Source organism: Hibiscus syriacus, unplaced genomic scaffold (assembly GCF_006381635.1).
Source record: "Hibiscus syriacus cultivar Baekdansim isolate YM2019G1 unplaced genomic scaffold, ASM638163v2 tig00004035_pilon, whole genome shotgun sequence".
Lineage (NCBI taxonomy): Eukaryota > Viridiplantae > Streptophyta > Magnoliopsida > Malvales > Malvaceae > Hibiscus > Hibiscus syriacus.
Genome location: NW_024061993.1, coordinates 566,089 through 583,470, shown reverse-complemented (window position 1 = coordinate 583,470; position 17,382 = coordinate 566,089). Strand labels below are relative to the sequence as shown.

General features: G+C 34.2%; 1 protein-coding gene and 2 pseudogenes across 1 annotated transcript; 2 read left to right on the top strand and 1 right to left on the bottom strand.

Moving 5' to 3' along the window:
- Nucleotides 1-2,801: 2,801 nt before the first annotated feature.
- On the top strand, nucleotides 2,802-4,892 carry LOC120187208. Its single transcript, XM_039190985.1, has 2 exons — nucleotides 2,802-3,002; nucleotides 3,992-4,892. Exon 2 carries the CDS (start codon nucleotides 3,994-3,996, stop codon nucleotides 4,744-4,746), a length of 753 nt encoding a protein of 250 aa, XP_039046916.1. The 5' UTR covers nucleotides 2,802-3,002; nucleotides 3,992-3,993; the 3' UTR covers nucleotides 4,747-4,892.
- A 497-nt stretch (nucleotides 4,893-5,389) lies between these two features.
- Nucleotides 5,390-10,174, bottom strand: LOC120187195 (annotated as a pseudogene).
- Nucleotides 10,175-15,095: 4,921 nt separating this feature from the next.
- LOC120187045 lies at nucleotides 15,096-16,708 on the top strand (annotated as a pseudogene).
- The last annotated feature ends 674 nt before the right edge of the window (nucleotides 16,709-17,382 follow it).

Here is a 17,382-nt window from a genome sequence, read left to right as displayed (position 1 = left end):
ATGACGAAGAATGTCAACTTGTTCCAGGGAAGAAAATATTTCATAGACTCTTTTGGGCATTCAAGTCATGCATAAAAGGATTTCCATTTTGCAAACGTATGGTCCAAGTAGATGGTACGTGATTGTTTGGTCAATATAAACATGTATTGTTGATGGTAGTTGCGCAAGATGATGAATGAAATATCTTCACAATTGCATTTGCCATTTTTGAAGGAGAGACAACAGAGTCATGAGATTTCTTTTTGACCAATCTACGTAAATATGTCGTTTATAAATCTTTGAATTTAATCAATTTGATAAGCTAAACAATTTGTAACTAATAATTATTAAATCTTCGAATTTAAGTTAAGGTAAAAAAATTATTTACTCATGTTTATGATTGTTATTTTATTTTATTGGTATTTATAAATCTTCGAATTGAATCAATTTGGTAAGGTAAACAATTTATAGCTAATAATTGTTGTTATGCCTACAGATTCACGTGGTAGTATTACATGCCATTATTGCTGTCGTGCCTACATATTCACGTGGTAGTATTATAGGCCATTATTGATGCTATGCATGCATGCATGCATTCAGGGGCCACAAGCGTTCATCGGGGAAGAGGGGATATGAAAGATGAATGGAAAACCATGCATCTTCGAGGGGTTCTATCCGCCAATGGGGGCACATGCATTACCTACCTCGGTAAATGAGCCATGCTTCTGCATGAGGGGTCACAAGTTCAGTGGGAAAGACGCATGGAAAACCATGTGTCTTCGAGGGGCTTGACGGCACCGGCGGCCTGGATGGTCGGGAAGGGTAAGACGATTGGAGTCCAATGCGTCTTCGGGGTTTACTATAGTATTCACCATATTTCACGAAATAATATGTCGACTGCATTATTCGAGCAAATAAGTTTTTCCAATTTTTTCCACTGCATTATTTGAGAAATTCAACCATTTTATGTATCATAGTGTTAATAAGTGTAAATATAATTTAAATGATATATTTTTAATTTACAACATAATTTTTATAATGGACATTTTATCTTTTGAAACTCACTTTTTAACAACAATCCCAAACACTTACATTTTAAATTGTATTTTTGTACATCACTTTTAAAAAATTCGTTTCTACAACACTTTTAAAATTAACTTTTTAAAAGTTGCATCAAACTGGCCTAAATCTATAAGTTGGACTAATCAATTATATGATAATTAAATTATAATTAAATTAAGATTACAAGGTAATGTTATTGTTAGTAAGGGTGAGCGTTCGATCTAGTCAAGTCGATTTTTTGAGTTTTTATTTAAATTTAATTGTAAATATTATAATACTATTTGATTCCAATTTAAGTGATTTTCTATAATCTTATATATAATACAAGTATATTTCTTTATATTTTTTTCGTATGTGATATACATATATCATACAAAGTCTAAAAACTCGACTCAAACTTAAAAATAAATCCACTAATTACTAAATATTTTTGAGTTATTCGAGTTGTATTTTACAACTTGATTTGAACTTGATTTTTTTTAGTTGAGTCAGAGTTTATGAAATTGTAACTAGAAGTCAATTCAAGTTGAATCGAGTCGAAAACTTAGATTTTTCGAGTCGAGTTTTACTCACCTCTAATTGTTAGAGTGTATTAGAGATTTTTTGGGCTTATAGAATGAAACTATATTTCATTACTTTAAACAATTAATTTAATACACAATAATAAATCATATAAAAATAATTAAATTTAGTCATGCATAATATTTTTATTGAAAACACCTTAAATACAACTAAGTAGGGTGTTTGGTTAATTCGACCATCAATCGAATTGAATTTCTATTAATCGAACTTTTTCTTTTTTAACAGTTAACTGAACTATTTTTTAAAATATTAACCGAACCAAAACAAAGTTCAATTAATTCGATCATCAACCTAATTAAACTATTTTTTACTTAATTTTTTATTTAGATTAATTTAAATTTAATATAGCTATTTTTTACTTGGGTTAAAATTTAATTAAGTCTTGATAAGTTAATGGGTCTAGTGTGGTTAAAAATAATTGGTCTTAATTCTTAATAGATTTGAACTTAAAATATGTATTTAATATATATATATATAATATTTAATATTTTTGGTTAATTCGGTTAATTAACCGATTTCAAACCAAATTAACCGTTAACCGAATATTGAAAAAAATTAACTCTTCCCTGATTGAACTAATTCAATGTTAATCATTTTAACCGAATTAATTCAATTAGGTCAGTTAATTCGAATAAAACCATAAAATGAACACCCTTACAACTAAGAGAAAATAAGTAAAAGTAAAATTGAATGTGGGTAATAAATAAAATGTTGTAATAAATAAAAGTTAAAGAATATTTGATAAATTAAAAAAATAAGATCTAAAAAATAGATTAAAATATGATTAAATTTAATTTAAAATTGAATGAATTAATTCGAGAGACAAAAGAAGAGGATCAAAAATAAAAAAATTTATAGAATTGAAAAGAAAACCCAAATACCCAATTATAAATATAGAAATTAGGGTCTGATTATAAATATATAAATTAGAAAATCCAATTATTTAACGTCTAGATTTATCATGTTAGCAAGATTGTTTATCGTCAAGGTTTTATCTTGACTAATCCTGATCGACCTATGTCGCATACCTGATTTTGATGGAAGAGTCTTCCAGTAGATATTTTTTGATATACACAACGGATTCAAACTTGAGGTGTTACTTAAGCGAAATCAAACTACTTATTACTTCAACTCTTATTAGTTCAAAAAAAGGAAAACTTTTATATCTTATTCAAATTAATTTATACTAAAATAAAGAGCTTTTTAAATAACCCTGTAGAAAGAGATTTCGTTACTGAAAAAGCTTTCAACGCCGCCTATAAATTTCTCTTTTCAAATACGTTTTTTTTAATGTAGAAATTTGTTTTGTTGAGAGGCGTTTCCCTCAAATTCAAGGTCTTCTTCCCTTCCCTTCGCCGAGTACGTGATATATAGTACAGGTATCCCCACTTTCCCTTCTAAACAACGGAACTTTAGGTTTACAATTTTGAATTTTCTCAATAATTTCAATTTGGTATGTACATTTCTCTCTCTCTCTTTTTCTATTTCATCCATGTTTTTAACATGGAAATTTTATGCGTGGCTTTAGGGTTTAGGGTTTTATATTAATTGTTATGGTTCTTCAATTTATGTTCAATGCAAGATTTATACCCGTCAATAATCTTCTATACTTTGCGCTATAGGCTTACCTTCTTTTTTTGTAACCACAAAAAGATTTGTTGCAAGTTCTCTCTATTATAATGATTTGTTTGATCGTTACCTTGCAAAGCAATTTTATCCCTTTTGTTTTTAATTTTAACATTATGTTTATATCAGTTTTACTTAAGTTATAGTAATTGCTGCTGTGAGAATTTACTTGGTTCGTGTAGTTTCTGCTCCTGTAGTTATTTGAAGCATGCCATTTTTCTTTGGGCTCTAAAATTAAAAGGGAAAGAGAAAAGCATTTAGGTTGAAATTTTGTTGTTCTGAGAGGGTGTTTTTACCGTTCTGAATTTGATGCTTGGGGTACTATTGGGCCATGATTGTTTAGAGAAGATTGCTGCAGTGCTCTATAATTTGTTTGTTCGAGTAGATGGGAATTCGAAATCAAACTTAGAACATCAGATTGCAATATTGAACAAGTGTTTTTACCATCTTTTTCTAGTTGATGAAATGGATTCTTTTTTTCTCTTAAATTGTTGAGTAAGTTTTGTGGATTGGTTCACTTTTAAATGTTTCGTAATTTTATAAATTCTACAAGATGACACTTATTCCTCTGGGAGTATCTTAGCTAAGTAAGTTGGTTTAAGCGGATTATCAATTCAACATTTACTCAGTGAATTCTACATTGCTCCTGAAGCAAATATTTATGGTTTATGAAGGTTGACACATGAAGCTGTCTTTGATTACTGTTATCGACATTATTGACACTTGACTGCTAATTTTGTAGTAATGGAAGTAGAAGATGACACAATAGTTGGCTCTGCTTCCTCTATTATCCTTGAATCTTTGGAATCTACCCAGCAGGGAGAGAAGCTTTCTGATGAGGATTTGGCTTGGGTAAATTCTTGTCTGGTTACAGATACCGAAATTTTGGAAACTGATTGGACTTCTTTCAAAGATGTTTTGCTAGAGATCATCGGTGATCAACCAGAGACACTTGACCCTTCTGTAACTGGAAGCAACTGGAATCTGGGTGGTACTGAAACCAGTATAGTTCCTTCCGTCAAGGAGGAAGAGTCCGACAGTTACTTGGGAAAAACTCAAGACAATCTTCTTGTCATTCCAATGGATGGCGACTATGAAACAAACTCAGACAATATTCCTATCAAAAAGAGGTCTGGCACTAAACTGCAATTTCTTCAGGAAGATTCCTCTGAAACATTCTGGGGAGATCCTTTTCGGCCCACCTACAAGGAGGAAGAAGGAAAGGCTAATTTGATTGAGTTGGGAACTCAATCGAGTTTATCTGAGGAGGAAATGAATTCATCGACTCTGGATATCTTCAGGGTATGGGATTTGGACATTCCGGATGAGGAAGGTGACCTTAAAGAGTTGAACAAGATTGCTGGTAAAACGTCTTCCTTTCAATCTATGCCATTGGCTTTCGATAGTTCAACGGCATGGAAAGACCCGAAAGACGAACCAATAGATGATATAATTGCTGCCATTGCAGATTTGTCTTTAACCACTCAAAGGTTTTAGTTAATTTCTCCGCCCATATAAAAATCTAGGCGAAAACTATGTCTTCGCCCTTATGACATCAACAATGAGGTTTACAAGCGTTTGCTTGTTTCATCAATTTAGGGATGTCCCTTTGTTTTGCATAGGATTTCAAGTAAGACCAGACGTTTACCCTTTGTTAATTTTTTTTTACTCTTTTAAACATTTTTGAAAAATAATGAAAAAAAAATATCCATCTTATTGGCCTAAACTGGAATAAGGAAAGAATGCAGGCCGCAGTAGGGTGTAAATAAATGGAATGTTCGATGAAAGAAAAAAAAAGATAGTGTTGGCTACAACCAACATTAAATGAACATACTCGTAAAAGCTAAATGAATGGACACGAACATCTTCAAAAATAAATAAATAAACGAACACGTAAATGAATTGAACATGAACACTTTAAAAAATAAACAAATGAACATTAACATAATTTTATTCATTCAAACTCGATTCGTTTTCAGTGTACAGAGTACAACCCCAATTCCTACCTTTTATTTCATATCAAGTTTTTTTTTTAGCTGCAACCACTTGTACAGAATTTTTTTTCCATTACAAATTGAACAAAATCGTGTATCTTTACAATCATGCTGGTCCATACAATCAATTTTTTTGATATATTACAACTGTACCAATACCTTGGCTGCCTAACGCAATGAAATGTTCAGATGAGCTTCAAACCTGGCTCTGGCCCTCCAGTTTCTAAATTCCATAAGAGAGATATATCAAAATTAACCAATGTAAATCAGCAGCCAAGCACATTTCATACTACAAAATCATGTACTAAATGAGAGGAACTAAACCCGTGTTCCCGGTTTCCGGGATTTATGCATTCAAAATCTGATGTTTCGGCACTCAATGCTGCAGGATCGTATATGCCGTCACCTCTCATTGCAACAAAATTCTGATGACCTCCACCTGATATCGGTATATCGCCACCCTCACAGTGCTGCAATCCCAAAGTGAGAGAGACACAGGTTCCATTCCCGAAACTCCCCAATCCGGACATGTTGTAAGCAGTAGCAGCTGCTATAAACTGGCCATTATCACCATCCGGATGATAAATTGCATCAGGCAAGAGGTTAGAGTCATCGATATTGGGCCTCTGCTCCTCCCTTAGCTTAAGTAACATGGTTTCAGCTTCTTCTTGCATGACATTTTGGAAACCAGCTCCGGTAATTGGTCCCGTTATATCGACCACATAAGGAACATGACCGGCTTTGGAATCAACCAACTCTCTGGTGTTACATTCCTCCATGGCCGAAGAACTTCACTTTGTTGCACCTCTTCACCTCTGTCCCCAGAGGCCATCGTATTGCCTTTTATTGCCTTGATAGCATTTTCGGATGAAGAATTATAGTCCATTTCTGCATCCACAAATTCTTCCTTGTACATCTCTTCAACCATAGGCTTCCAAAGGCGCACCCGTGCATTTATAAACCAATTGGCAACCTGAATATATCATTAAGGCATAAAAACTTAAGCATATAGAAATTATGTCATCATTTACAGATATTGTCTAAGGAGAGCATACTGATCAATACTAAAAACTCAAACACTACAAGAAAACATGATTTAATATATTCTAACACCTAGTAACTTGCAAATAATCTATATCCTGAGGGTTAAGAGGCTACTGAATTACTTGATGTTTTTCGGGTGAGCAGAACAGGTCTAATAAAATACCATTTGACTATTCGTCAATTTGGAGGAATTAGATACCATGTTTTGCAATACGAGTTCATTATATTCGTACTCGTTACAAAGTAGTTTTAGCATATATCCAGCATTTTTTAGCCATGCTTCCAAGTTCCACCACTAGTTTTAGACTTCAAAACCTTAATAACACTTTCCGTGCATAGCTTCGAGTGAACACCCCTACACGAAACAATTGACATAATCCTAATTTAAAAAGCACTACTTATCACATCTGTATCATTTCATGTTAATAAGATGATTAGTTTTTGATTACCTGACTGTCTGTCTGTCTTGCTAGCAAGATCTTATCGGCGTCCTTTGGGTAGCTGGATGACAACAGGAACAGAAATAAGTACAACAGGAATAAGAACTGAGATAGTAAGGAGTGTTATGTAAAACTTACGGATTAAGAAAATGCTCAAAAAGCCAAGCACGAAGTATTGAGATTGAGCTTTCGGGCAGCCCTCTCTGAGGCCTCCATGCATGTTGTTGCATCATTCCAAGCTGCTGAAGAGTTCTCTGTTGCCGCAGCTGCTGATCCACAAAACGCAGACGAGTTATTCCTACCCCTTTACTATTTTCTGAATTATCCTGCTCCCCGAGACTTTCCCGTGTTGCCCGAATTTGACCATTAATTGCATCTTGTAAGCACCGGAAGTGACGGGATATAGTCTGAAGTGCAAGTGCTGTGTATGGCTTAGAGGCTCCACACCCCGCTATCACATCAAATGATGACACCACAATCTGCATCTGATGATAATACTGTTTATACCTTCTATCAACCTGCATCAACAAACTATTCAATTTTAGACATTAACATGGAGAAAACACATTTTAATTGTCAATGCTTCTTTTTGGACTTAATCGCTCCTCGGAGTATCTATGATAAGCTTACATTAATGTGACCCGACTCTTACCTCATCCAACATGGACAACAGCTTCGTTAATTTGTTTTGTAGTTCTTGTCTTTCAGTATGTGAAAGCTGGTTTGGAGAGTTATCGGAGGATTCTTGCTGATTTGAGAGCACTTTTTTTAATCCTTCGTCATCCTCTTTGGAATTCTTCATCCTGTTTTCTTCCGAGCTTTGTTTTTCTCCCCATTGCACTGCTTTAGAGCCATTCGAACATTAACAACTCCATCAAGCAGTTGTTGTGCTGCCTGGAGATATCTAGAATTAGGAATGCCTTTTGAAATACTCGACATTCCATATGCAGATAAATCCCCTTTATTTGATTCTTGTTTACCTATAGAAAAACCAGGTGAAAGATACTCTGCATATCTCGACTGTTCGTTCCTGCTTTCACCCTCTCCAGTAGGTGATGGATTAGGACTCAAGAAGGAAGAAAAACCTCAATTGAGATTTCGATATGGGACAGAAGCCATTTGAATTCCTGAGGGAATTTGGGTTCCAAGGCTTAGGGATAATCCTTGACCTTGCGAGTTTTGACCACTGCAAAGGACTCCAGCAGTACCGCCCATTGGATGCATAAGTAATATTTCACTTCTTCCATCCCTCCAGGCACTAAAATCATGCTCCCCAACACACGAGCCACCCAGGCTTGACAAGATTTCTTGCTTCTGTGGAGTCGAACCCGAACTTTCCACAGCCTGAATCTCAGTGCAATCATTTTGCTGCTGAGAACTCCCAGCAAATGCATCTAAATATGACCCGTAATTCGTATGCATAATCGTATTACTAGGAAGACTCGTCGCCTCTGGAAATGAACCAGGTCCCGGTTCTCTCAAATAGATCATCGGAGCAGTATCCTTTTGATTATTAGAACCATTGTAATAAGTGGCCATAATATTTCTCCGGACCTCGAAACTTTCCTACCCCACCTGTTCAAGCCAAACCTTATATACTCATCCTATGAACCGAAAGCAGGCAATCGAAACGACTTCCATTATAAACAATATAGAGCCTGTTTAGAAGATTATCATATAGAATTCAAAGCTGAAGTATGCATAATTTGGAAAGACAAACAACAAAGGGAACTTCGAACAAAAGAGTAAATAAACATATATAGATATAGCCAATTCTCTATGCATGTAAGCTGGTAAAAAGGGAACAATTATGTGAAATCTACAATCAATTAACATATACTCTCAGGAATTTACAAACAAAAACTCAAATCAGGGTAACATGAAGAACAACAAAGTACAAGTGTTATGAACATAGGGGAATAAAGAATCAAAGAAATAAAACAAACCCAGAATTTGTAAATCTCAATCAATTAGTTCCTTGTGATGATCATGGAGACATAAACTAGGGAAAGAAGAGAAGAAAAAGACAAATTTCCTACAAAAATGAAAGATAATCTGTGAATAAAAAACACCTGAAAACCAGTAACAGCTGTGGGAGAGTTGTGGGGAACAGGAGTTCTAAAAAACACGATTGATAACAAAATCTTTACGAAACCAAACACTTTGTTATCCCAATAACCCAGAACAAAGAAACCAACACTCCACTTTTCATCGAGAATTTTCAAGATACTAAACTAAGACTATAAAACAAAGTAAACCCTGAAAAAAGGCTTCTTCTTTTTTAATAAAAAATTCATACTCATCAAGTTAAACTTTCAAGAGAATGTTCTCGAACAAATTATTTCACGAGATAATGCTCTCCTAATATTAATTGCTCAAATAGAGTGAAATACAGTGTTGGTCGTAGGTCGTCATGCCTTCCGGGCGACCTACTACGTGGCCAGCTTCCCGACGACGAACACACAGAGAAAATGAACGTGTTGCATGGCACATGCACGTCCCCAAGCATAGGTCACCATGTCCTCCGGACGACCTTATAGGTCGTCATACAATCCTGGCGACCTACCCTTGCTCGCTCGCTCGGATGCCATTGCATAGCTCCCTCGGCTATCCTCGCATGCCCTCACATAATTCGATCGGATGACCTCGGTCGAATGACCTTAGTCGGATGACTTCGGATGCTCTCGTATAACTTCTCGGATGGCCTCGGATGTCCACCGTGTTAGAACGTGCATGACGTATACAATCTCTCTCATAGCTTCCCGGCGAGCTACACAGAGATAATGGACGTTTTAACGTCCTCAACACATAGATCGCCATACCCTTCCAACGACCTACGACAAACACTATAACTTTCACCTTATTTCAACAAATAATATGAGGAGTGCATTATCTCATGAATTATTTATTTTGAAAGCATCGTGAGTTTTGCCCTCATCGAGAGATAGAGACAGAAGGAGAGAGGAACAAGAAGACATAGAAAAAAGAGTAAAGAATGAATTATTGTAACTTTTTTTGCTATCTCTTTTCACTAATCATATATTCTCCCTCCATCATTTCCACGATCAAACCCCACGTGTGAGATTCATATACACAAGCATGAACCCGATGCCCTTTCCCTTCTAAAGATGACAACTTTCTCTCTTTTCTGGAGGGGGGAAAACATTTTTGCTTTAAGAGGTTAGTTTGAAACCCGATTGTAATCGTAGGTATTAGTTGACCTCTCTCTCTTATTTATTTATTTATTTTGCTTATTCTTTCAAATTCTTCATCTTGTTCTTCTTTGGGTATTGTTGAGGAAATGTTTGGTTAAAGAGTTTTACCTCTAACAACCAGTTGGAGGACCTAAACTCTTTCTCTTAACTTCCTCTCTCTCTCTCTCTCTCTGTCTCATCTTTCATCTTCTCCATGGCAGCTCTGGTTTTTCTTTTGCTGCAATATTCACCGCATATTATGCTTATTCTTTGATTTTCTTTTTCCTGATACCAATTTTATGGGCAGGGTATACAAATGGTCCCGACTATGTTATTTTATTTAGTTAATAATTATTAAAAGTTATAAAATAATATTTTAATTTAATGATATTTGATTATTAAAATTTATAAAATAAATAATTAATTATTTATATGTTTTAAATTCATCATTTTTATTAAAAATTGATAATAGTTAAATTAAACGTTAATTTAATAATTAAAATATGATAAAATTATATTTAATAATATTTACAGATACTGTCATTATTTTCAAATATTAACTCGATGACGTAACATTTCAAACATTTCTGATCAAGCCATTAGCCTTCAACATAATTGCTAATATAGTAGTTAAAAAACTGTATAATTATAAATTTAATCTTCATTAATAAGTATTATATCAATTTACTCTTAATTTTAATCTAATTCAATAAATTTGATCTTTTTAAACTTGGGCAGGTGTGCGCTTAGATTCCCAGTGCACCCAGGTTTGATCCTCTCCTATTATTCTTGCGTCATTTATTTTCCTCAAATCCGACAGTAAATTAAAATTATTAAATTAAACTAAAATTAGGCACAAAACAAAAAGATATAAATAATAAGGATTAAATATGTAATAATACAGTTTTTGACATATTATTAACCGTGGGCTATTTGAATTTTGTTTTGTCTAGTGGACGAAAAAGAATTACTCCTATAATTTAATGACTACTTTATTAAGCATTATTTTATTTATTTAATTGGGCAGTAGGTGCCCATATTTAGGGATGGCAACTCAACCCGAATTTGACGGGTTTCGACCCGACCCGACCCGATCAGGTCGGATTTTTTTTAAAAAAAATTCGGGTTCGGGTCGGGTCGGGTCGGATTTTTTTAAAATGTACTGTTCGGGTCGGGTCGGGTCGGGTTTAGGGTGAAAAAAATCCGACCCGACCTGACCCGAAAAATATATATAATTTTATCCTATATATTTAGGGATAATTACAATAATGTCCCTCCATATATAATTTTTTTCAATTAAGTCACTGTTTTCATTGAATAAAATTTTTTTTATTATTATTTCGGGTCGAGTCGGATTTCTAAGTCATATATTCGGGTCGGGTCGGGTCGGGTGAAACCTTAATTTCGTCGGGTCGGGTCGGGTCACGGGTGAAAAACCCTTTCTTCTCGGGTCGGGTCGGGTGGCCCAAAAACCCGACCTGAATCCCTACCCATATCACTGAACCTGTCTTTTTCTTCTAACTAACGTTTTCCCTTTGCTACAACATTCACCCCGTATTATGCTCGTTCTTTGATTTTCTTTAGGGTAAACTATATTTATGTCCACTAATTATTGTCACTTTTCATTTTGATCATTGATCTTTTAAAATTTTATCAATTAGACCATTTAATTATTTAAATGATATTAATTAAATTATATGCAGTCAACATGATCTTTAACAAAATTGATATAGGCGAAAAGATTTATGTCTCTTCCAGAGGACAAGGTCTCTTGGTTGCATTAAGCCATGAAAGATTGACAAGTTCTTTATTTGAGCCATTGGTAAAAGCTTTAAAAATATATAGTACAGTTCAAGGAATATTATTAAGATGTACCCCAATGCATCCCATAGCCAAACTTCCGTTTTACCAGGCATATTGAGTTCATTGAACTTCCTCAATTTAGCTGCTATTAGAGTTGATATGTTTGAGGCACGCAAATCAGCTGTTGATAGTGTCATTATATAAGGATTAATATAAAAAAAATCTCGAACTGCACTTTTTTTTCATTTAGGTATCTAATTTTTTTCGATCAATGTATGTGTCTAACGTTATATTTTTTTTCATTTTAAGTATCTTGACCGTAATAGCATTTAAAAAAGACCGTTATTTGATACATGTTGTGTTTCTATATTTTTTAAAATTTTATTTTAAAAAAAAACTTAAAATTGCAAAAAAAAAACCAAATTTCTTTATAATTATAAAAAAATCTCAAAATCTCTAATTTCCAATCATTGTTGGCTACATAATTTCCAATCATTGTCGGCTACAGTGGCAGAACTTTGTGATAAAATTTGAAGATCAACTTAAAACTTTAAACAAAATAGAGATTAAAATGACCCAACTGAATTTGATATCAAATCAACCTGTAAATGATCCGAACTGATTTGATCTAGACCTAACTTAATCTGAATCGAACTATCAAATTAACTTGACATGACATGTATTTGATTTGACCTAACCTGACGTGAACGATTACATGATTTTACATCCATACCAAAACTTCCTTTTTACTAGGCATATTGAGTTCATTGAACTCCCTCAATTTAGCTGCTTTAAGAGTTAATATGTTTGAGGCACGCAAATCAGCTGTTGATAGCGTCATTATATAAGGCTTAATACAAAAAAAAAAAAAATCTCAAACTATACATTTTTTATTTATCTATTTTTTCCAATCAATGTAGGTTTTTAAAGTTATAAATTTTATCATTTTATGTGTTTCAACTGTAATAATCGTTAAAAAATACTGTTATCTGACACATGTCATGTTTATATATTCTTTAAAAATTTTATTTTTTTAAAAAAAAACTTAAAATTGCAAAAAAGACCCAAATTTCTTTATAATTATTAAAAAAACCTCAAAATCTCTGATTTCAAACCCATTTTCCAATCATCGTCGATGACAGTGGCGGAACTTGGTGATTTTCAAAAATTTAGAAGAGTTCAATTTACATTATTTCAAAAAAAAAATCAGGGTTTAACTAAAAGTTTTGAAGTTTTAAAAGATTTAATGAGAATTTTTAAAAATTATAAGAGATGTTAAATTAAGAACATTAAAAATTTTAAAGTTTAATCCAAATTTCTAAAAAATTACAAGGGACAAGTTGTTTTTAAGTTAGGGTCTAAATTATAATATTTAAAATTTTTAGGATTGTGCCCCCCATAGGTCTCTATTGTGTTCGTCCTTAATCGACATCTCCAATCATCACCTCTATAATTGTTTACCCACTGATTAACCATTACATTTGTCATCATGCCAAACTCCTAAATACATAAATTCTTAAATTCCTAACTCTAAATTTAATGGGTAACGATTTAACTAGGTTTTGTTCCCAATAATCTCACTTGCGTTCTTCATACGATAAGAACTACATCACTGGGATCCGTAATTGGAAGACTTTTTATTAGCTTCCATTGATCCCTCAGTTCAAGTGAACCGTAAAACAACGAAGGAATCATCGTTTGACAGTGTATTTGATGGAATGTAGAGGAGTCTCACAGCTTACAAAGCGAGAGGAGTTGTTTCTCGTTGTTCAAAACCAGGGTCTGAAATAGACTTTCGATCCTAAGTTGTGGTCCTTCGGAGTGACGAAAGTAAATTTTATTTTTAAAATAATTTTTTTAAAAAATATAAAGGTGATACACATAAAGATGGCAATTTAACCTGAATTCGTCGGGTTTCGATCCGATAAGATCATATTTTTAAGGGGTGAGGTCGGATCAGGTTAAAATCAGATGGAGGGTGAAAAATTCTGATTTGATCCGACCTGACCTGAGGATAATAATGTAATTTCCTTAAGATTTTTATATTTTTTAATTAAGTCCTTATTTTATATTAGGTTGGGTCAGATCGGGTAGGATCGGAATCCGATGAAGGACATATATTTTCCGGGTCAAATCGAGGCAGGTGGAAGATAATTTTTTTTTGATCGAATTGAATTCGAGTGGAGGATACATATTTTCGGATTGGGTCAACTTAACCAAAAATTCAATCTTAATCCGACTCATTGCCGTCCTTAGAAACACATCATATACCAATTTTTTAACACTATAGCGTAGACACTTAAATATAATCAAATTCTTGGGGTTGGCTCAATGAATAGGATATTTTTTTCCCCTTTCTATGACCTACCCACGCACAACTCTTAATACATTTCTATGTATTTTATTTTATTTCTCCATCCATATAGTGACATATATGACCATTAATTAGAACATTAAATTTATTAAATTAAAACATTGGTCCATAATAATATTCATAGCATGTCTCCCCAAAAAATAAGCTAAATAGGAATTATAATGAAACCCAAAAGAATCACAAATTAAATTGGCATGGAATGTATATGTATACTTTTTATAATAATAAAAAAATATAATGCAAATAAATGCCCCTAACGTTTGATAATATTGTCAAATTTGCTCGTATTATTTTTTATGGAACATTTGATCTCCAAATGTTTCATTATGGGTCAAAATAAACCTTTGTTGGATGGAAACTGTTAGTTAACTAACGGTCAACACATGATACTGACTAAGTAAGAACACGTGGATCCAGATGTTGATGTGGTGTGTCTAGATCATGATAGATGATAATGTGACACTGTGATTTTTAAATAAAAATTAAAATATTATTCTTAATATTTATATATTTTTATTTAATTTTTTTGCCCAATAAAATGATGACACGTGTCAACACTATATTAGTTTAAATTTAAAACAAACAAAATATGCTTTTATGGGGAGGTGAACCTAGCCAAATGCTTGAAACTCCCATTACTAACCACCATACCAAATCTTTCATTTGTTTATCTTTTGAATTACATAATATTTAACATATTAGTTATGTATTTCACACATTTTATCAAACAACTTCTTTATTCCTCTTTACATGCAATTTCTTCTCCCTCGTAACTACGTGATTTTACACAATATCACACTGAAAGAGTATATTCTGTCTTTTTTTGTTAGCATATTCTACTTCTGTAGTAACTGATTTGTTGTGTTTTCCTTTTTTTACAGCTTCAACTAAAAGGTCTCATGAATGGGCATCAACTGCCGGTGCTGTTGGTGTAGTTGGCGGAGAACATATTCACCGCCAAGCTTCAACTTAGCCGGTGAGAACAGGTGTAGCTGGGATGCTAGCATCACCGTTGCCGGCTCCTGCCTCTCCATCTTCTTCCTATGCTTCTGTGAGGAAGAAGATGGTCAGTTTTCTTGTTAAATTGTCTGTTCCTGGTTTTCTTTTGTTGAAATTACTGACGAGGGTTTGGTTTTTGATGTAGAAACCTAATGGAGCAAAGCAAAGACCACCCAAATCTTCGTCGAGGAGAAAGGCTATATATTTTTGACGAAAAGGAAAAGGAAAAAGACCGTAGACATAACTTCTGGATTTTGTTGCCGATATTCATGTAAACTTCTAGGCTACTTTTGCAGGTGAAACTCTCAGGATCAATCAGTAATCAATACTTGGCTGCTTTACTCATGGCAGCGCTCCTTTGGCTTTTGGGGATGTGGAAATTGAGATAATTGATAAGCTAATTTCAATACCATATGTTGAAATGACTATAAAGTTGATGGAAAGGTTTGGGGTCAATGTGGAGCACACGGATAGCTGGGATAGGTTTTTTTTTTATAAAAGGAGGTCAAAAGTACATGTAGGTTTCTATGATTTACACATGTACGTAGCACTGTAGCAATATTATTGTATAATAGTCTGTTTGGACTAAACATCATGAACTGGTACAATCTTTCATGACTCCTGGAAATGCTTATGTCGAAGGTGATGCTTCAAGTGCTAGTTACTTCCTTGTCGGTGCTGAAGTAACCGGAGGGATAGTCACTGTAGAAGGATGTGGTACAAGTAGTTTACAGGTACTTTTTATTGTGAAGCCCATGAATGGTAATAAGTTCCCAACCAAATTAAATGATATATCCAGTATGAGTGGATGCATTTGCTTTTAATTACTTACAATATCGTTTTGAGCCTTCCAAAAACGTTTTTGAATTGCTTTGACTGTCGTTGAGGTTTCCCTTGAATTCTTTTTTTGTCGATTATCCAAATACTTTTTCCACTAAAGTTATCATTGCCATGATCATGCTTTCCTTTCTTGGTTTTTCTTTTGGTTAAGGGTGATGTAAAATTTTCCGAGGTTCTGGAGAAGATGGGTGCCAATGTCACCTGGACGGAGAACAGCATCACGGTAACTGGACCACAGAGAAATCCCTCTGGAAGGAAACACCTGCATGCAATCGATGTTAACATGAACAAAATGCCAGATGTTGCCATGTCTCTTGCTGTGGTTGCCCTTTATGCCGATGGTCCTACCGCCATTAGAGATGGTATGATATTGTTTTTTGCTTCTCACTTTGAAAACATGTTTCTTTTGTTTTCTTCTCGACTATAGACCATCAACAGCCTTTGTTCGATTCTTTGACCTATAATATCTTCCATGACTTCTATTCAGTGGAAAGTTGGAGTGTTAAAGAGACTGAAAGGAGGAAGGCATATTCTAGCTTTACGCGCATAAATATCTTTTAGATGGTGCTAGTGTGACAATTTTTCTTCCTTCTTTGTTCGGATTAATATTGCAGCTCAGAGCAACAGTTGAAGAAGGACCGGATTATTGCGTGATCACTCCCCCGGAGAAACTAAACATGACAGCGATCGATACTTACTATGATCACCTAAATGGCCATGGCTTTCTTCCTGGCTGCCTGTGCTGAAGTTCCAGTTACCATCAAGAAATAGAAGTACGAGGATTTGGGTGACAGATTTTGATTTGGGTATTGTTCTTTTTGTATTCTTTTTGCAGCTCCAACGAGGAAAAGACCAAGACCAGTGAAGTACGAGGATGAAACTACGCAGATAACACCGCCTCCTGTTTTCCCTGTAATGAACAATTCCATTTCGTCTACTACATCTAAGGTTGAAATCTATCAACCTGCTAAAATTGAAGCTGCCTCTCCCAATTTTGAGAAGAACACTGGATCAGTGGTTGAAAATTTGATGAATTATTCTGAAGCCGGACTAGCTTCATCAGAGTTAGATCAGGCTGAACCAATGAAGGAAGTGAAGAGCATTATGATACAGGATTCTAAGCCTTTGTGTCGCAACTGCCTTTCGGTTGAACTTCAGAATTGGACTTCGACTTGAATTAAATGGGTTGGAGTCGCTATCGATCATTTATTTTAAAACAAATGGGTTGATCGGATACCCTATTTCTTACCTGATTTGCGTCTTTCCAAAGATGTGTCGGATTCGGGAGTCGGTTATAGTTAAGGAAGGGTTAGCACCCTTGAACTGCCCTTTCGGTACTACGCAATTTCCAGTTGTCTTTAGTTAAGAAAATTGTAATTTTAATTTAAAAGATAAAATGACGATCCAAATTACTTACCTTTAACCGTTTTTGAAAACGTACCCTT